Source organism: Melanerpes formicivorus, unplaced genomic scaffold (genome assembly GCF_026170545.1).
Source record: "Melanerpes formicivorus ecotype bairdi unplaced genomic scaffold, bMelFor1.0.p_v2 SCAF_17, whole genome shotgun sequence".
Classification (NCBI taxonomy): Eukaryota; Metazoa; Chordata; class Aves; order Piciformes; family Picidae; genus Melanerpes; species Melanerpes formicivorus.
Genome location: NW_027142369.1, coordinates 4679114 through 4700747, shown reverse-complemented (window position 1 = coordinate 4700747; position 21634 = coordinate 4679114). Strand labels below are relative to the sequence as shown.

At 39.5% G+C, this 21634-nt stretch overlaps 1 protein-coding gene across 2 annotated transcripts in view; it reads left to right on the top strand.

Annotated features, from left to right (window-relative positions):
* The window catches only part of EML5 (EMAP like 5), a 103165-nt gene extending 81996 nt beyond the window's left edge, over positions 1-21169 (top strand). For both annotated transcript variants that reach the window (XM_068148733.1, XM_068148732.1), the window contains 9 exons: positions 1159-1316; positions 3652-3766; positions 4254-4442; positions 5417-5589; positions 6777-6939; positions 8073-8176; positions 9759-9912; positions 10719-10819; positions 11130-21169. In XM_068148733.1, the coding sequence (XP_068004834.1) occupies positions 1159-1316; positions 3652-3766; positions 4254-4442; positions 5417-5589; positions 6777-6939; positions 8073-8176; positions 9759-9912; positions 10719-10819; positions 11130-11166 (1194 nt within the window). In that variant the 3' untranslated portion in view covers positions 11167-21169. The remainder of the gene's footprint in view (positions 1-1158; positions 1317-3651; positions 3767-4253; positions 4443-5416; positions 5590-6776; positions 6940-8072; positions 8177-9758; positions 9913-10718; positions 10820-11129) is intronic.
* The last annotated feature ends 465 nt before the right edge of the window (positions 21170-21634 follow it).

Here is a 21634-nt window from a genome sequence, read left to right as displayed (position 1 = left end):
ACAGTTATGGTGTGAGGATGGTCAGAGGATCTGCTCCCACATGAATTTCCAGTACTCTTATTTTACTTTTTATTAGGGCATCTGCACACATAGCCCTTAAAATAAGAGTGTAGAACATCAACTCACCTCAAGTCAAGAAAAGTGTTCCTGCCAATCTATACATGTACACTGGTGCTCTGAAATACTACACATAATACTGAATTTGAGCATTGTTTGTGTAAGTTACTAGAAGAGCTTTGAACAATAACCAGTTCCTGATGGTTTTCAGAGAATCACAGAATGTTAGGGGTTGGAAGGGACCTCGAAATACCAAGCCCCCTGCCAGAACAGGATCACCTAGAGTAGGTCACACAGGAACATGTCCAGGCAGGTTTTGACTGTCTCCAGAAAAGGAGACTCCACAGCCTCAATGGCAGTCTGTTACTGTGCTCTGTCAAAGTTTTTCCTTATGTTTACATGAAACCTCCTACACTTCAGCTTGCACCTGTTGCCCCTTTTTTTAAGGGCAACTGTTTTAAGTGTAGGCTAATAAATTGCCCTTAAATTTCAAGGATAATGACATTTTTTGGTATTGCTTTTCAAAAACAGGAAGCAGAAGTAAAGAACAGCCAGCTTTTGGTTCTGAGTTAAGTCAAACTGCTTTCTCCATAAACTAGTGGTTACAGTAAGCTAGTGAGTACCTTCACACCGTATGTGAAATGTCAAAATTATTCTTGTTTTTCTACTTTTTTACCACATTTAGCACATCTGATAGGCTGGAAACATAGATGTCCCTATGGTTGAAGTTTATCATTGCATTTCTTCTTGCAGTGCAGAGCCTTTTGGCTACAAGAAAGCATTCTATGTTTCAGACTTCAAGAATGAATATTGTAGCTCATTGTCTTACCCTTGCAGGTGCTTATTACCTCTTCCACAATTTACTCTCCTACAGCAGCACTTGAATGTGGACGTGGCACTTGAAGCCATGGTAGTTAGTCATGAGGTGTTGGGTGATAAGTTGGACTTGATGATCTCTAAGGTCTTTTCCAACCTTGTTGATTCTATGATTCTATGAAGAGCAATCCAGCCTAAATGCAAATGGTGATACCTTTATTTCTGAATGCTTTTCTTCCTGCCCTACTGAGAATCAGATGATGAGTGTATTTTTCCCCTTTTCAGAATAACTTGACATTTACAGGTACTATCAGTGGAGATGTTTGTGTTTGGAAAGATCATGTGTTGATACGAATTGTGGCGAAGGCTCACAATGGACCTGTTTTCACAATGTACACCACATTACGAGACGGTTTGATCGTTACAGGAGGCAAAGAAAGGCCGTGAGTCTTCTTTATTTCATTTTTCTGCATGCACTTGTATTCTTTAAAAATGGTTTGGATTCGTCCCATCTAACACTAGGCAGTTGAGACATCAATGCTAGAAGAGTACTCACTTTTGGATCCCTGAATAGGCGGTAGGAAAAAAAGTCACCACCTCCGGTGTGCAGGTAAGCCCACCTGAGCTTCAAGTACCTCAGTTTCTTCCATCGATTGTAAGAGAAAGCTTAGAGTTGCTAGGGTCCTTATCTCTGTGGTTTGCTCAAGTACCTGAAGTCAAGGGGGATGAATCAGAATCTAAATGCTGTACAAGTAGTTCATTGTAATTTTAGCTTCTAAATGACAGTCATCTTACTAAAGCACATGTGCAAGATTCTTGAGACATTTTATCATTGCTTTACATTATTTTGGTTTAAAATAATAGGCAAATGTAAAACAAATTATATTGAGTTGTCAGTTATACTACTCTATGTCAGTCAGGTAATGATTCTCCAAGTACAAATACGCCATTATCAAAGAGATGATAGTTCTCCCTCCTTAAGCTGAAAAGGGGTGAGTTACTGTATCAAACACAGCCTTGAAATCGCTTCTTCATATTACTAGATGGTTCAGTGATATTTGTCACGACACTATAATTTTTGAGAGAAGGCAAAAACGCTTAGTTTGAAATACGGCTTTAAGCAATAAAAAGTTACTGATTCCCTGGTGGATTATTACTTTTGCTGAAGTTCAGCTGAGGCTGTTAATCTGGGTGATTTTCAAAACTCTGATCAAATAAGAGAACGATAAACATCATAACAGCGTAATGCACAGTTTCTTTTAAAGGAAGGATCTGTTTAGTTACAATGGCAGAGGCAAACTGTCTTCTCTCAAATCTAAGGTAGAGCAACATCCTTTGTTTGTGGGGTTGTAAGGAAAATATCTCTTAAAGCATTTCATTTTTTTTCTTAGTGCCTTGCTAATTATTTTTATATATATATATGTGTGTGTGTGTGTGTATACACATACACACACAGAAAAAGCTTCATCTGTAACACAGGCCAGCTGATGACATTTTGCAGGACACAGGCCCTTGACTACTTTTTCTCTAAATAGTTCTCAAAGATCCTGCTTGATATTCAGTCCCAGATGAAAACTTACTCCTGTGCTTTTGAACTATTTTCTTCTAATATTTCTAAATATCACTGTGAGTTTATTTGGAGAATGATCTCTCTACCACTTCACCTCAGAGCCTCTTAGGAATTAGTATTTGATCTGAAAGACAAAGTAATGAATAGCAATAAGAAACACTAATTCATCTGCTGTGGGAAAATGGAATGCTGAATGTATACAAACCAAGTTCTACAGCATGTTTCCTTTGGCCTTGGCATTATTAATTGCAGCTCACCAGCTTCTTTTGATAAAATCTTTTTGCTGAGTATGATAAACAGTCATATGTCAAAACACTGCTATTGCAAAGCAAAGAATATTGCATTGGAAGGACTAGCATTTGTAGTTCATTGCAGTTCTTTTAGTAGCAATAGTACAAAAGCAGTAATTGTGATTAAACTTCTTGGAGTTCTTTGTCAGTTTGCTCTGTAATCAAAGTTGCAACACTGGCAGCTGGCTCCGTTTTGTGGAACTTTGTTGGTTTGGGGGGAGATTCTTTTCTCTGTGAAGACAGATAAAACATGTCCAAGCTCAACTGAAAACACCACATTCATAAGTGTTTCATTAAACATTGTCTCCTTTTCAGAAACTTACTTTTATTTTACTGTGTTCTTTACTGAAATACCAGTTCTCTTGAAAGTGGGTGGGAAATACTTAGTGCTTTCATGATGAATACTTATTAACTGAATATCTTGTGCAATTAATATGGTGTGATTTTTCTCCTGTAACTGCCATTTATATCACAGCAGTGACAGTAGTGAAATTTTCAAAAGATGTGAAAATCTTGTCATTTATTTCATGTTTCTTGTTTCTCTCCAACTACATTTTCATAATCTGAGCCTTTCTTAATAATAAGATGGAAGTTTGTTTGCACACCTACCTGTGCCTTTGCCTAGACAAGTTCCCTAAGAGCTGCTAATACAGACTAATTCAGCAGTGACCATCTTTCAACTCATTCTATAAAGGAGTACAACAAGGGTTTTTCATTAGTATTTCTTCCTTAGCTAGAAGGCTCAGCATATTAACATCACCTGTTCAGTAAAAACAAATAGAAATTATTAATGATTTCAAACATAGTAAAATGTCTTGTCTACGATCCACTGTATTAAATAATAGAGTTCTTTCATATGTTAATTGCCTGTTTGTGCCTGACATTATGCTCATGATTGTTCCTGACTTGTTGTCACAGTTCAAAGGAAGGAGGAGCAGTTAAGCTGTGGGATCAAGAGCTGAAACGATGCCGTGCCTTCAGACTAGAGACAGGACAGATGACAGACTGTGTTCGTTCTGTTTGTAGAGGCAAGGTAGAGAATGCATCGCATCTTTAAAACAAAACTTACCATTTGTTGGTTGATCTGAAGCATTAAATAAGTGATAAATTGCTTCCTCTTAGTACTCAAAATTAAAGGGTGAGCTAGAAGGGGTCTACAACTGATTTTACAGCAGGAAAAAAATGCTACATTGAGACATCTTAGTCTTACTTAGGATATTACTCAGTGTATATTTATATTAAAAGACTAACTAAGGAATGATGCTCTATTTCCTTTTCAGATATCTGTGATATCACACTCCAGATATCTGACTTACAAACAATAATTCCAGTAGCATCATGATTTGCAGGTGACTTTGAACTTCAGTGAATCATTGAGTTTAAAAAAATGAATTATCTCTGATTTTTTTGATTACTTGATTTCAGCAAACATTCTTGACAGAACTGTTGCTTTGGATTGTATCTTTATTATTGTTCATCATAAGTAATTAGTGTATTATATCTGGGATAATTCTTTCAAGGGAAAAATCCTCGTTGGGACAAGAAATGCTGAAATAATTGAAGTTGGTGAGAAAAATGCTGCATGTAACATCCTAATTAATGGTCATATGGATGGACCAATCTGGGGTCTGGCAACACATCCTTCCAGAGATTTTTTCCTTTCTGCTGCAGAAGATGGTACAGTAAGACTCTGGGATATTGCTGAAAAGGTAGGTGTTGTGGTTTAGGAAATAAAAACAAATAAAAATCCTAGACCTGTTGTGGTGTTGAGGGTTTGAACCTTGTTTTCTGATATATTCTGGAAATAGTCCATATGGTAGTGGCAAACTGTTAGCATAAGAAAATTAATGAAATTCAACAAGGGCAAGTGTAAAGTCTTGCACCTGGGAAAGAAAACCCAATGTATCAGTACAGGTTCGGATCTGACCTGTTGGAGACCAATGAAAGGGAAAAGGACCTGGGAATCCTAGTGGATGGAAGGTTGACCACCAGCCAGCAGTGTGCTCTTGTGGCCAAGGAGGCCAGTGCTATCTTGGGGTGTATTAGAAGGGCTGTGGTTAGTAGGTCAAGAGAGGTTCTCCTCCCCCTCTACTCTGGTAGAGGCTGCACCTGGAATATTGTGTCCTGGACCTGGAATATTGTGTACTGGGCCACTCAGCTCAAGAAAGACCTCAAGGAACTGCTTGAAAGAGTCCAGTGCAGAGCCGCAAAAATGGTTAAGGGAGTGGAACATCTTCCTTATGAGGAGAGACTGAGGGAGCTGGGGTTCTTCATCTTGGAGCAGAGGAGACTAAGGGGTGACCTCATTAATATTTATAAATATGTAAAGGATAAGTGCCAAGAAGATGGAGTCAGGCTCTTCTTGGTGATGCCCAATGACAGGACAAGGGGCAATGGGTGGAAGTTGAGGCATAGGAAGTTCCATGGAAACATGAGGAAAAAATTTTTCCCTGTGAAGGTGACAGAACACAGGCTGCCCAGGGGAGCTGGAGATACTCAAAACCCACCTGGAAGCGTTCCGTCAAGATCTACTCTAGGTGATCCTGCTCTGGCAAGAGCATTGGACTGGATGATGTTCTGAGGTCCCTTCCAGCCCCTAACATTCTGTGATTCTGTGATAAGCTGCTTTTGAAACATGAGCAAATAGAAATACTTACTCTTCTGGATTTTTATTTCTTCACAGAAGATGCTGAACAAAGTCAGCTTAGGGCATGCAGCTCGTACTGTTTGCTACAGCCCAGAAGGTGATATGGTAGCTATTGGCATGAAAAATGGAGAATTTATTATCTTGCTTGTGACCTCTCTAAAAATTTGGGGGAAAAAAAGGGACAGAAGATCGGCTATTCAAGATATCAGGTCAGAAAATATAATGCCATGGTCTGTTGTAGTATTCTAGAAACCTGTATTATTTTGATGTTTAAAAATAAAATTTCATGTTCTGAAAAGCATTGCAATGGTGTTTCAGAGAGCTGAAATTGATGGGTGAATTGTGGAGTTCCTGTGATTATTCTGACAGCAAGAATAAAAAGGAAGGAGGAGGCACATGAAGATAAGAGATAGCAATCAGTTAAAAAAACAGGCAGTACAGTAGGGGCAGTGTCAGATAATGTTGCCACGGGTTGGTTAAAATGAAGGGTGAATGGGGAAGCAAATGGACAATAGGAAGCAACCATTCCAGTCAAGAGGCAGATGACTACATGTGAAAAGGAGCAGAATGAGCTGATGTATAGGAAGTAAAATGAGATCAGAAGTTTACAGATGAAGACTGAATTGTGAGAGACAATGGTGTTGCCTCTCTGTTAGTTTGCTCTTTGTTGTGTTTTGTTAGATGTGATTTAGCAGAAGTAAAATTTTGCTTCTGTTCTTAGGTGGAGGACAGGACTGTTCCTCTGAGGTAAATTGATCATGATCAGCTAAGAAAAACTTCTGGAGAGCAAAGTGTGATGAGTGGGAGAGAGAGAGCAAATGGGGACTTTACTGCAGGAAGGCAGGAGAGCCCTGCTCAATGTTTAGGGGGTTGCTGGAATCGGAAAGCTGTCCCAAAGTATGTCTTGGATATAATAAAAATAAAGAAACTTCCCTATTAATGCAAAAAGGGCTGTGGGGAATGTGTTCAGCTCAGGAAGCTACTTAATTTCAAGACTAGAAGGGAAAACTGGAGGGAAGAAATCACACTGAGCAGATAAAAGGTTTCATTTCACATCTTTTTATTCGGGACATTTAATCTAGAAGGTCATTTCTTCATTTACAGCATTTAATTTTTCTAGTTTGGAGCCTTGCAAGAATAGTGTTAAAGAGTCAGTCATTAGATAATGAACAGTTATTCCAGAGATGTTCCCCGTTCACTTACATGGGACAACTGTGCCAAAATTATTGGCACCTTCTACTGCATATACATTCCCTGAAAATTTTGCTTCAAAAGTTATCTTCCTTACGAGACAAAATACTCTCCCTCCCTCTTGATAGGCAAGTTTGTCCTTGCTTCTCAAATATTAGAATCTGTTACGGCAACTATGTTCAAAAAAACCCTTTTATCTCTTCAGGTTTAGCCCAGATTCTCGTTACCTGGCTGTTGGTTCCAGTGAAAATGCAGTAGACTTTTATGACTTGACACTTGGTCCCACACTAAATCGAGTCAGCTATTGCAAAGATATCCCAAGTTTTGTGATCCAGATGGACTTCTCTGCAGATAGCTCTTATCTTCAGGTATCAGTTAATTGTTTATTTTTCAGTGATAAGCATACTCATGACACATAGTCTGCAAGTATTCTCCCTTCACAACTGCTCAATTTTCTGATGAAATGTTGTAGTAGGTTATTGTTGTTCCTTTGTTGTAGTGATAAGTGGGTGACAGAAATAGTTATCTTGGATACTACATAGAAGAAATATGCATAGAAATGAGAAATACATTCCAAAATATCTGTAATGTGTCTCTCTGCCCATTTACCTCTTGAAGCTGATGTCTTAAAAGAGAAGGAAGTACAGTCTGTCATTCTCAGAGCTCCAGAGACCTGTGAATTCTTTTTGTCATGTCAGAATGGTAGCACTGCACATTGCTTCGCATCAAAATCATAGTGTTAAAGCTCCCAGCAGCAGGGATCAAGACATTTGTTAAAAATCATAATAAAGAAGGCACACTTTGCTTTCTGTATTTTGCTTACATCTCAGAGGAAGAGTAAATGTCTCTCATCTCTTGACTTACATTTCATACAGCAACATCTAATAGAATTGGTAAAGCATAAATGTTAGAAATGTTAGGTCCTTTCCAAGCAGATAAATGATACATAGGTAATGAAAAGAATTAAGCAGTAAATACAAAGGATTATCTTAGAAATTCCTTACAGTACCTGCTCCTTAGTATGAGCCACTCACAAAAACATCCTCTTTGATTGAGGCCTTGAGCAGCTGAGTCTAGCTGTGAGGTGTCCCTGCCCATATTGGGGAGGTTGGAGTAGATGATCTCTAAGGTCCCTTCTGACCTAAGTCGTTCTATGATTATCAGATCAGTCTGAGAGGAGTACCTTTGTGTCCGTTCTAAAGATAAGTTTATTTTGCCTTATTTATACACACACATACTAACACAAAGTAGAGAGAATTAATATGTGCAGAATATGAGGTGTTTCAATTATTTTTTATTAAATATTTTTAAATGTAAGATTTCTTATGCTTCTTACTGTTGCTTTATGCTTGTGTAGATTTTTGAGAATTCTCAACTTGTTGGGCAAGTTTATTAATAGCTGTTACTTGTAGACTAGAAGATAACCCATGAAGAAAATGCTTTTCAAAGCCCTTCAGAATTCAAGTTCATGTATTCTGAATTCTCTGTGGTAATCTCAAAGGTCTCTACCGGGTCTTACAAAAGGCAAGTCTATGAAGTGCCTTCAGGAAAGCAGCTTGTGGACCAGGCTTTGATTGACAGAATAACATGGGCTACTTGGACAAGGTAAACAATCCACACATTGACACCTGTTAAAACACTTGTAACTTCCGGGAGAAGAACCTACTGTTTAAAAGCATAATTCATCCCTTCAGTCAGGTATTTTCATTTAGTGCACCCATCTGCTCCAGCAACAGATCAAGTAAGTACAGTACAGAAGATGACAGTACAGAGCAGATTCCCTCAGTAGAACATGAGCTGTTTGACCAATGAGGACATCTGATGATAAAAACTCACCTCTCTCATGTGTGTCTTCCTACTCGCTGTGTAACTCTGGCTTCCTTTGGTACATCTCTACCAGCCTCAGTAGTTCCTTGTTGCACTGTGCAAATGTTCTGGAATACTGTGCTGTTTGCTTCAAAACAGTGATTTGGGCATAAGGATACAGAGAAAATGAATAGATATCGAAGAGCGAAAAGGTCATGTAAGACTGATAAGTCAAGTTTTATTTACAGTAGTATACTTACGGTATCTAATGATATTACAGTTGTTACTAACATTTGCATAGTAAAAGGTATACAGCAGTTCTTTATGTTAAAGTGCCTATATTTCATTAAAAATAGGCTTAGACATTACATGAAGAATTACACCACTTTTTATTTGTATCTCACATTTAAATCATTTATGTTCCATGCACATCTGATTTTCTGGGCCATTGTCAGGCTCCTTTGCCTGCCTTCAGTAGTCAGCCTGATTAGCACATTCAGACAAAAAGTGAGAATAAGTACTTGAAAAATTTCCACATATGAGCTGTTTTGAGCAATCCTGACTATTTGCTGCAAGCCCTTACTAAGAGGGGTCTGAGAAACTCACTTTGCTAGCTTTCTGCTTTCTGTTTGCGTAATCCTTTTATTTTTCTCTCTCTTTGATACAAAAAAACCCCAAACTGGTGCTTTCCAAACCAGTTGAGGGTGTCTGAAGTAAAGCATTGGCTTTTTAATGTAGTGTACTGTGCTCTGATTTGGATGGAAAGAGTCACAGAAAAGTTCCCAAACCACTCAGTTCTTAACAAATTATAATATAAAGGGCTTGTTTCTGTGCATTCTTAAAAGTATGCACGTACATCATGAGCAGAGCTGAGTAGAAAAGCAGCTCTGCTAGAGGCTTTGCAAAGGAAATTTCATTGAAATGTCTGTTTGGGAATCTCATGATGTTTCTTGTTAAAGACAATCTCTCTCTCTCTCTTATAGTGAGGAAGGTTCACCATACTCAGGAAACCTTTTAATCTAATTGATGTGAAAATGTTACAGAATCAACAAAGCATCGTTACAATGAAAACATACCAGTTCTAATTTTCCTAGTGCCTCACTGGACAGTATTAATACTACTGATTTCACCTCTGCTTCTTACTGTTGTCACAGGCTGTGTTATTTTGGGGACTTCTATAGCTGCATGAGTTTCATAAGCAGCTATGGGATGATTTAAAAAGAAATGAATTGCAGAGTGAAACCTGCAACAGATGTGTATGTGTGGAGAGAAAATGCAAAAATTACCCTTTGTAAACCCAGTTACGAGAGTTGCTTACTGTTTCCTTACTCTGTTGTTACTGCTGCAGTGTTCAAAAGAATCTCTTGCTTTTCTGTTTCAGTGTCCTAGGGGATGAAGTAATTGGAATCTGGTCCAGGCATGCAGAAAAAGCTGATGTCAACTGTGCCTGTGTCTCTCACTCGGGAATCAATCTTGTAACAGGCGATGACTTTGGCATGGTCAAATTGTTTGACTTTCCGTGTCCCGAAAAATTTGTAAGAACTTGGGTTTTGCATTTTTATAACAATAACTACTGTTGATATTATGGTCTTGTGTTGTTTTGGGTTTTTTTTCTAGAAGATATACAGTGGAAATATTTCCTTTTCTAAATTTGTAGCTTTTAAATGCATCTGTGTAACTTCAGCTCTGTCGTCTGGTAAGCTTGCTTCACCTCAAAATTTTCTGACTGTTTTCTGGAATAGCTCTTGCAGGTGTTAGTACTGTCTGCCAGGCTGCATCTTCATACTGAAACCCTCAAAGTGCTTTGTTCTATTTTTCCACATCTCTGTTGTCTGTTTGACAGACAACCAGCTGTACTGTTTACCAATATACCTGGTAATTCTAGTTCCATCTTTGTATTTCCATGGATGAAGAGTTTAAAGATTTTTTGCAGACACTAGCGCTGTTAATCTTCAGGGTTTGAGACAGCACGGTGTAAACTGTTTACACACTTAATATGATTTTTTTTTCCAGTGTTAGGATTATACACAAAATCTAGAGGTTGATAATGTGACAAGATACATGTAATTTTATTGAGTTAGCTTGAGCATTGTTCCCAGTTTGCAGGTGCTGTCTCATTTGCTGACAATTTGATCTGCATTGCAGCTCAATAGTAGTGATCTGTCATGTTTGAAAACCTACAGAACATTCTGAATGATACAAATGTGTGATGCAGTAAGAAGGTAGATAAAAATATGCATGCCTTACTTGATTTAGAGTCATAGAAAGTATTCAGACTTCCTCATTTTGTTGTTGATTTTTGGTTTGTTGTTTTGGTTTTGTTTGTTTGTTTTTTCTCCAGGCAAAACACAAACGATTTTTAGGCCACTCTGCCCACTTAACTAATATTCGATTTACAAGTGGAGACAGATACGTGGTCAGTGCTGGAGGGGATGACTGCAGGTATGTATCTTCTATGTTGGACAGAAAGTACAGAGCAGTGGACTTGGACAGCCTAAAGCTGAAGTTCAGAATCTTTGGGGTTTTTATCTGTGCTCTTGCTATTCTGTGTTTTATATAAATAAATGGATACTTGCAACAAAATGAACAGCCCAGATCTTAATATAATGCTTAAGATTCAGTAGATCTAAATATGCTGAGATGTGTATTCAGAGAATTATACTTTTAATGGAAATTGTGAGTGCTAGACAATTCTTTTAACAATATTGTAGTGTTTTGTATTTACTATTTCATCTCTTTCCAAAAATAACAGCTTATTTGTTTGGAAATGTGTGCATATGCCTCATTGAGAGAGACATGGAGACTTGCAAAGAGGACCCTGCATGAATTACCAGGCATGAAATACCCAGGATTGCAATGTGACATTCTACTGTGCCCTGCATGCGTAAGAAATGGTGCTGATTTCAGACACAGAGCAACCTGTCTCTGGAAGACAAGTATCTAGAGCCTGTCAGAAGGATAGACTGTAAGAGAGACACTGAGGCTCTTAGGTTTGCTTCAGTGTTGGATAATCTGGGTTTGTATTTCACTCACTGCCAGGTGTTGAAGTGTGTGGATAAAAGGAAAAAGTGAATGGTTAATCAATGTACAGTTTCACAGTAAGATCCTGGAGTTTTAATCGAGATATGTTATTTCTGACCTAGTGCTGTACATTGATCTGTTTTCAGCATGAATGTTTCTTCTTTAAGTTTTGGGGTCTGGATATCATGAGAAAAAAAAAAACAAAGAAAAAAAAAAAAAGGGGGTGTTCCATATTTTATTACTGAAAGAAACCATATATTAACTCTTAAATAGATAGTATTTTAATAAATGTTTAGTTATTATAATGGCAATTATATTTCTATGACTGGTCAAAAGGAACATCATCTGGTGAAGCAGAATAGAGCTAATTTCTTAGGACTTAAATATTTCTGTGTTTAGAGGCCTGGGTCACAGTCATGTCTGGTGAAGGCCATTGGATATGCATGATCTTCATGGCTAATTTAGTGTTTTTGTTGCACTTAAACATTAAATTAGTTCTGTGAGCAAAACCACGTTTGCTCACTTTGCGAGTGCCTTGCCCACAACCTAAAATTCTAACTCAAATTCTTGCCTTGTGAATAAACATATTCTCAGTGGAAGAGAGATTATTGCTGTGTTACTTAATTGGGCTCTTAGCCTCTGTGCTGGAAATGTGGACCAGAGTGAGGATTTTATAGTCTTCATAATGGATAGAGCTTGGGATGTCACCAGTTGCAAAAATAGAATTTCATAGCAATATGAATTTATTTTATTTTCTCAGCATCATAGGGGGTTTTCAGAGAGAATATAAAATTTCCAAGCATTATATTTTGTACAATTCAATTTTTTAACAGAGTTAGGACTAGCTGGGGGAGGTCTCCACTTGGATTTCTCTTCCAAAATGTAAAAAATGTCCAGTCATATGCTTCTTTAATGGACCTGCTGTCACCACTAGCGTTAAGTGCATTTATTCTGTCCTGCAATGTAACTGCGGCTCTAGGTTGAACAGAAGATTGCAGTGATCATGAAAACCTGAACGAAGCTGTGATTTGGGTACAAGTGAGGAAGATTTCATCAACTTTGTCTAAGTCATGTTGTAGAGATGCATTACACCCTGAACCTGTTCTTTAATCAGTGCAGTGAACGTTCATGCAACACAGAAGGGAACAGCAGTCACTGGCTAGGAGCGCTGCTGTCATAGTGCCATTCTGCTGTACGGGCAAAGCTCTTTTTCTCTGTGCAAGTCAGCACTGCTTTAACAGCGGCATTTGTTAGCTTTGATATTATTCACCTCTTGCATTCTCATATGCCAGATTAAAGTACAAAACAAATAAGGCTCATCTCTTCTTGTAAGCATTTTGTATGTGTGGTGGTTATAGAGGGAATGGGAGGGCTTGCCTGTGGAAGAGAAGGGGGAGAAAGTTTAACAGACTTCTGTAGTCTGCTAGGTCTAAAAATGCTTGTTGCATGCTATACAACGATAGTTACTCAATGGTCTGAGATTGTGTATTTTATATACCATGCCATAATGAATAGCTATTGTAAAGAAGTCAGTGAACTAAACAATTACCAGGTGTTTTGGCGTGAAGGTTCTCAGGAAAGTCTTGCCAGTTGTACAGCTGCTGTTCTATGGGAGAAAAAGCTGTGAATTTGGTTGTTGAGTGTACAGGGAGATCTTGCTGGTAACATTTCATACTTTAGGGGAATTGCAGATGAGAATTGAGGTTAGACCTTACCTATCTTAAAACGTTTTTGCCTGTCTGTTTTACATGTCTTGCCTAGGTCAGAGAAATCAATTGCAATATGCTATTCTATAGCTGTGATTCTAGCCCTTGTTAAACGTGCAGGGCTTCCTGACTTGAAGTGAGGTTTATCTGGTCTCTGTTTTAAAGTTGCCTTTCATGGGTTTGAGCAGGATGGCTGTTCAGAGCTCCCTTATAGTCTGTCCTGGAAGACTGCCAGATCGAAGTCGAAGTTTTCTGTTTCTATGAATTTTCTCTTCAAAATCCTAGGCTCAGTGTCTCCCCACCCTATGATCACCCAGTGAAAGGTTTGTTCCTCGGGTCCCTATCATTGTTCATGTCTTTTCCTCCTTGCCATCCCCTTCATTAAGGCTGTGCCTCTCCACTGGTAATTTGTTGTGGGTGCTTTTGCCCTGAGGAGCTTCAAATGCCACACCAGCAGTGAAGTACCAGTCAGAAGCTGATAAGCAAATTGCCACAGGGCTGCCCTCGGCAGTGCAAGGCTGATCACTGCATTGTGAAAGTCTGAGCCTCCAGATCTCCATGCTTCTTCCCTCTCTTCCAAACCTCACTGCTGCTGTATAGGACTGGGATGGGACCTGTAAGCTGAGGAGCTCTTTAAAAACCACAACTAGCAGCCTTGTTTCTTGTACTGCAGCCAGCATTGGTAGTTAGTGTTTTCCCTGGTACACCGCTCAGGCCAGCCTGCTGGGAAGGGTCATTCATGTTGAGGAGTGAAGTAGAGCCTCAGTTGCAGCTTTCTTCTGGAGGATGATTTGGAGCATATTTTCTAGGACAAGGCGTAGTTCTCTGCTGAAGAGAACAGCTGGCTGTAAGCATGGTTAAACATGGCAGCTTTGTGCTATTTTTGGTCTTTCTGTCTGTGATGGTGCTTGTTACTGTGCCTCATTTGATGTTTACATTAAATATTACTGAAGTAACTTGCTAATTGTTGCCACGCAAGCTTCAAGCAGACCTATATAGGAAGGGACTGTCAATTTCTGTAGGCTGTGGGAGCTCACTGGTTACTCAGCAGAAGTAACATGACATAGCCCAGTAGGTTATGCCAGGGAAGAAGCTGGAATGTGGAGGGACTAGTAACAGCCTTTTGTTTGGAAAAAAATTGGGCAGGAGGGCTCTGTGTGAAGCTGGAGAAAGCTTGTTTTTTTTTGTTCTGTGATTATAAAGAACCAAGGAAGGGGAGGGAAAGGTTCTTTGTATAATTTATTCACTCATAATTGATTTTGTTCTCTAGATTAATTGCCTAGCGGCAAACATACATCATTGGGACCGTTAAAGTCAGTGATATTTTTTTTAATAAATAGAAAACTGATTCAGTAAAAGCAAAGTGACATTTCACTTAATATAAATGTGCCCTTGAAAGCTATTTAAGTGTGCTTAGAAAAATGAGAGAAGGAAAATCCAGCTCCTAGCAGCAAACAAAAATTGAAAGTAAACACATTTAGAACTGAAAATTGCCATAGTGCAGAAACTGTACAACACAGTTGAGTTTAGGCTCGGAAGAGCAGATCAGCCAAGTGTATTGAATCATTTAGACTTTAAGTTTTATCTTTTTTTTATTCTCAAGAAGGTAATTGTTGTATATGACTTTCTGATTTTGATAGGGAAGGCAAGAGATGATGTAAAACTGAAGATAAGGAAAGCATTTCAGGATATTAGGTTTCCTTTATTGCTTGGTGACAGATGAAGGAAAGTACTTGTTCAGAGTAACTTCTGACTTTGCTCAGTATCAGGGTTTCACTATTAGCAAGATTAATTTCAGAACACCTGAACATCACACAAGTCTGGTTAATGCTGTCCTGCAGTTGTACCATCAGAAAGCAGACACATTGCAGACAAGTTATCTCCTGGATCTGGAAAGCAGATCAAAAGGAAGGCCTTGAGTACTAGGAGCAGGACTTTGATGGCATTCGTAGCATGGTTTAAAACCATGATCCATTTTTCTCCACTGCTGCCTAAACCCCACTGTTAGATTTGCAGGTTTGCCAAGGCAAACAGTGCCCTTCTTTCAGCACGCCCTGAGCACCTCCCTCTGCACCACCGCACCTGCTTTCTGGCTTGCACCCAGCAGTGCTCAAGTCTCCACTTGAACATGGACCTCACTCTAGGCATGAACTTTACTCTTGTGGAGCCCCTTTTAGGGGACTTGCTGTGCATGGTGTAGTAGTGTGACAAGGGAAAGATCTTGGTTTCAAATACATTTCTCGCAGCAGCAGGGTGGCATTTTCCCTGTTTCATTATCAGTGTCACAGTTGTGAAAAGCCTTAACCTTTTTTCAAATTCTGTTAGCATAAGATGTAGACAAAGGTCTTGCCAGTGCTTTGGACAGAGTGAATCATCCTGTGGACTCTGCAGAAAGGGAAGGAACAGAGTCACAAAACTTGCCACATCAGTGATTTTTTACATCACTTAGCTGTACTGCATTTGCAGACTCTTGTTCCCATGGGTGGCTTTTATGTTTCCTTGTCATCTGCTCTGCTGTCCATATAGAGCCATTGGATTTTTGCTCATGTGGATAAGCACGTGAACTTGCCAAAGCCTGCCTTGCATTCTCTGTACCAGTCACTGTGATGTGGTTACACCAAGACCATTTCTTTGGCTGTCTCCAGCTGAAGTCAGTTAACTTTGTCAATTAACTTTGACTTCAGACTTAAACTCTGCATGTCTCATTTCAGAAAAAAAAGAGTAGTTTAGGTGCAGATCATGCATAAAAGCCACAACAGATTTCCTTGCCAAAGTCCTTCAAAATTAACTAAAACTTAGTAGGTGGTTTTGATGGGGAGTTTTCTCCAGTCTACTACTTGATGCTAGAACAGTAAAACCACTCACCTTACCTTTCTCAGATTACCAACAGGATGCCAGTCATAACCTTGACATTTTTGTTAACTGTTAAACCAGCAATCCAACCAATTCACTTTTTTGGGGGGGCAAAAGAAATGAAAAAATCTTTGCATGGGTGTGGAACATGTTCTCTTCCCCCCACCAAGAGTAAAACAAACCAAGAGCTGTTGTAAGGTCTGAGCACAGTGACAACAGGCAGCTTCATTTTGAAATCATGGAATCTAGGATGAAACAGTAACAATTAACCAGTAAATGTAAACCTGGAGAAAAGGAAGAAGAAAAGGAAAACAGAGGAAGGAACACTCCTAATATGCAGGACCAAAGGAGCAGCAGGGGGAGTGGTAGGTGGGGAGTCATGCCACTTTCTGGCAAACATCTTGTTTCAGTTGGGAAGCACTCAGTGGCTGGTGGTGAGCAGTGGAGTGCTTGAGGAAAGGCTTCACACAACCTTGTTTGCTGTTTTGGGGAAGCTGCAGCTGCTACCATTAACTGCTCTTTCCCCCCATGCCTATAGGACAGCTATTTAGCCTTGATGTACAGCAGCCAACACAGATTAGCCACTGTTGCAGTGTGGCTACACAGAAAACACTATAAAGATAAAATTGCTATTATAGTACTGAGAGCTCAGGTTTCCCACATAAAAAAACCCATAGATTGTTTTAATGGGCCTGTTCTAATTTATCCATATTTCAGTTTCCTCTGCATCTGGGCTTAAATGCATTCTCTTTAAACAAAAACTAAAACAAACAAAGTAAAAAACAACCACAAAGAAATACTGCACTCTAGAACTCTTCCTAACCAAGCTGTATCAACTACTGCCTCTTTCATTTCTTTCCTATTGAAACATTTTTCACCAGTTCTTGGTTCTGTGCCCAGATGTGCACTACATTTAATATGCCAGATATTAATGCTGTGGCTTGTGTTTGTTCTGTTTAATTAGAGGAGACAGGTGTCTGCAGAGGGCAATTCAACTCATACCTGAGCTCAGTTTTACTTTGGTGCTTCCTTGCCTTATGTCCCCAAATACAGGTGTGGTTATGTCAGGGAAGGTGAATGTAATTCAGGCCAATGAATACGTAGGAGTAGAAATAAATTAGTGAAGTTCTTGATTTTTATCCTGTAATAAATCATTACAAAATAAGGGAGTATTTGACTGAAGGTGCCACTTAGCCAGCTGAACTGGACTTCTACCATAAAATCTGTGCACAAATAGCTGGGCTGATGTTTCACAGAATCACAGAATGTTAGGGGTTGGAAGGGACCTTGAAAGCTTATCCAGTCCAACCCTCCTGCCAGAGCAGGGTCACCTAGACCGGATGACACAGGAACACATCCAGGAGGGTCTTGACTATCTCCAGAGAGGAAGGTAACTTTCACCTGCTAGAGGATGGTTAGGTTTGGGACATGAGAGGCACTTTGTTCCTATTGCTCAGTGTGTTTGGATTTCTCTTCCAAAAGCCAAAATAGGAATTTCCTGAGTTTCTGTAGCTGCTTTTGGGATAACATCAAGACCTGACAAAGGGATTTTGCCCTTAGTGGTACAATGCCTTGCTTAGTCACATGAAAGTTTATTTAAAAACAAACCCCCCACCCAAAGCAACCCAACCCAAGCTCCAACTTTCCTTGCTTTGTAAAAGATACTATGTCATGTCCATTCCAGCGCTGTAAGAGGTGTCTGATTGATGTTGTTCTACACTCTTACAAGAAGGCTAGTTGTGCCTACTTAACAGGTATTTTAAACTAGAGGATGAAGGTAATTCGTGCTTTACCGGTCTTTTGTAAGATGAATTCTTCTTTTGCAGGAAACAAAAGCTGCTGTCCCATCAGTATGGGAAACTGCAGCTTTCATAAAGGCAGTGCCATCTTCATCTGGTCTTGGTGGGGCTGGGGCAGGAGATGAGTGCTTAAGGAAAAAATAGATTATTGGAAGGAGTTTTGCATTGGTGGGTTCTGAAAAAGGGAGGCAGCAGGGGGATCTTTGTTTCGGTCCTCTGTACATTATAAGACTGGGGAGGGGAGAAAGAAGTATTTTCTTGTAATGGCCTCCAATTATTCATTCATTAGCTTTTGCCATTACTGCTATTTTTTTTTTCTCCCTCTTTCCAGAGAAGTTCTTAACACAATCCTCCCCCTCCTAACCCCCAAGTAAGTATTTTTTCCAGATGTAGTGGCTGCCAGAGGCCAGCTGACTTTTGCCACGGCTTTACTGCTACTGTGACAATTTGCAATACTATTATGTCGCTGAAAATGAATTTTCTGTTAACTTAGCTGCAAATTCCTGAGACTGGGGAGAAGTCTTTTCATGTCCAGCAGGTGAAAAACAAACAGAAACAAAGCAGTTAAATTCCTTTTCCCAGGACATTACTTAAAAACCTGAATGTGTGATGTTCAGCTGTGGAGCTGTAAATGTTACTTCCATAACTCCATGATTTTTTGAAACTCTGGTCACACCCAGGACATGCTCTGTACTGTACTCTTTGAGAATTTAATACACACATCTTCTAAAGAAACTCAAGCATGAACACAGGCACAATCTGCATGAACATAAAAAAAGCAAACAAACAAACTGGTTTTCTGTACTGTTGTGAAATGTTGGTGCTGTTGGGTTCTACTTTCCATGTTTCTGGTCTGTTTTTCCTTTACTTGCTGCAACTTAGCATTGTGTTGTGGTTTTAGATGCAAAAGAGCTCTTCTTTTTGTTGTTTTTTTTTAAACAAGGGTAATTGTAAGCTTTGTTTATGCTTTTTTAGTTCCTTTAGGGGCATACAGCATATTGTATTAAGTAATGGAAAAGCTGCATTCGTTAATGCATTTTTTTAATGTAAAATTTCACTTAAGAATACACTGAAGACTACAACGATCACTTAAAATACTGTAAAAATTAAGTAGCTGCATTAGAACCACTCTCTTTAGAATACAAACATTTTTAGCTTTGCTTTTATTCACTTTTTTTCCCTTTGTTTAGCAGAGAAAAAGCAGCAGCTTGTCTTACAGTAAACATTGTACAGTAGGTTAAAACCCATCAAAGCTGTTGCAATTCAGCAATGGAGGTAATACTAGTTTTCTGCTGCCCTTACAAATTATCATCTCCTCATCTCACACTGTGAAGGAAAATAGCTTCATGGTGGCAGCTATTTCTGCAAGGGACAGCTAATGAAGGCACGGGAGAATTCTGTAGACAAGTAATGTAATTTGCAGTCTTTTATCTGGAAATCCATCTCAGCGTTGCTCTGTATAGCACAGGAGTTTATCCTTCCTTCCTCCACTCCCCTGTCAGGTCAGCTTAGGAAAATATTTTACTGTAGTTCTTTAAGCTTAAAATCCAGTTGTCTGTTCAGATTTGTTGTGTTTCATTATGGAGTGTGTCAGATAATCCCTCTTGCTTCAACGGGGGGGGAAAAAGGGTATTTTAAACCAGTCCAAAGGTATGGTCCTGTACTGCTGTAGTAAGGATCATGGTGGGGTTAAGTGTATTCCATTTTGGTTTCACCCTGGGCATCTGATCCCTGTAACAATGTTGTATGTTTCTTTAAAGTATATACATATACATACATATATATATAAATTAATTGTCAGATTTTTGCATTAAGGTTTTTTTTTAAATTTGAATATGAACTTTGAGTACTTTATTTCACAAAAAAAGAAAAAAAAAAAAAAAAGGAGAAAAAAAAAGTGAAAAGATTTAAAAATACTTTCCTGGCGTGTTAAGTTTCAGAATTCAAGACTCTTTATTTGTCAGATTTCAGTTTCAAATATGTAGCTAACGCTGTTTTCTGGTATAGAATGTAAATATTTGTATAAAGAAATTATTTTGTATATTTTTGTGAAGATGTAGTTCCCCAGAAGACACAAGAGATTTAATAAAAAAGTGCATTTACCTTACTGCTCAGCACCTCTCATCATTGTAATGCCACTCAAACTCTACCGGCACCACCTGGTACCCAGGGCCAGCCTTGGGCAGTGTGGGAGGTCGTGCTAAGGTTTTGAAAGTGCCTTGGAGTAAATTAAAGGAAACTGACACAACAGCTGATGAGTTGGGTTTGTTAGAGCCGGTGAAAACTACCACTAATGGGCCAGAGCAGAGGGCAAATTGCAAGAAAAAAAGAAGGAGAAAAACCCAAACATATATAGAGTTAAGAAGTAAGAGGAAAAGGTATCACCACCCTTGGTTCCCAGGACATCTCCCAGGCATAGTCCAAGTTGTTGGTGGAGGGTGTATATTCCTGTAGGGACTTCTGTGGTAGATGCCACGCGTGGACCCCAGAAATTGCATTCCTTTTGTAGCCTTTTGGTGGATGTGAGGAGAGGACAGACTCTCCCCATCACAAAGGCGGGTGCAGACTGAGGCGTGCGCAGCCGTGAATGCTCCAGTGCAATGTCTGCTATTGGCCGTTCTGTGGCGCTGGTGCAGTGGTTTTAAAGAGGGAATTCTCACCGCCACAGAAACTCTCTCTTCATTGCTAAGCCATCTGCCAGGCCAGCAGCTCTCCTGCAGTGCTATTAAGGTCCATCAAAGCCATCACCCTGTGTATTCAGGTCAGGTAAGTCACACATCGTTTTGAGACAATAGTCATGCGGCTCTCAAACATCTTTGTGGTCACTTCCCACAATTACTTTTTACAACGTAAGTCACAAGAACTTTCTCAAATAAGATAGTGAGAAAGTATGCCCAGAAGTCATAGGTACTGGAAGAAAACCATTTCTTCAGGAGATTCGGAGAGGTGCTTTGTTCTCCAGGTGTAAATAGTGACAGCTGAAACCATTTCTTTTCAAGTGAAGTGGTATTTAATTTCGTGAGCTTTTTTAATGAAGCACTGTGATAGTAATTGGCTTTGCTTACTGCTGTGTGAAGTGGGGATAAATTTAGTCAGAGATGAACCCCCTTGTTCTCTAGCGAAGTCCTCAGAGATCTATTTACACTTGCAACATCTATACAGATGCTCCTACTGATTGCCAGTGATGGACACTTCACTGCAGAAATTGCTATACCGCTTTAAGAAAACACACTTGTAATTACTCCATTCCCAGGGACTCAGTACACTCAGTAGCCCCGAAGACACAGCTTACCACAAGGGCACCCCTTCTGGGGAGGGCGAGGAAGACAAAATTGTCCCAAGTATCCCCAGGGTTTTGTTCATTGAATTCTCGTCCACAGATTGGGCTCCAAAAAGGCTAACATTGATACCTCTGTTTTCTGTTGTGTGAAGTGTGAGGGTGGGACTGCACCCTTATCACTGAGTGGGCTGTTAGTTGCACAAACATTTCTTCATGACCTTTCAAACTTGATGAAAAAGTCACCGTCTGCCAAGGGTAGCTAACTGCTGTGAGAGTGAGACAAAGGCATTCCACACCTGGCCTCAGCCAACCTCCCGGAGAGCTGGGCCTTCTCCCAGTAGCAGTGTCTGCTTCAGACCTAGATGCTTATCAGCAAGCCATGCTTTCCCATTTCCAATATTTGTGCTTCCACCACTTACAAACATTTTTGTTCCTTTGTCTTCTCCCTCTTTGAGGAAGTGTCAGAGGTATGACTACTGTTACACTGGAAAAACACCCAAAAGACAAATCCTTTACCCTTTTGTGAGCAGGTGAAAAGTTCAGTCACCATTTGCCAGGATATCAGTTGTGTTCATTGTACCAAACATCTGCTGAACAA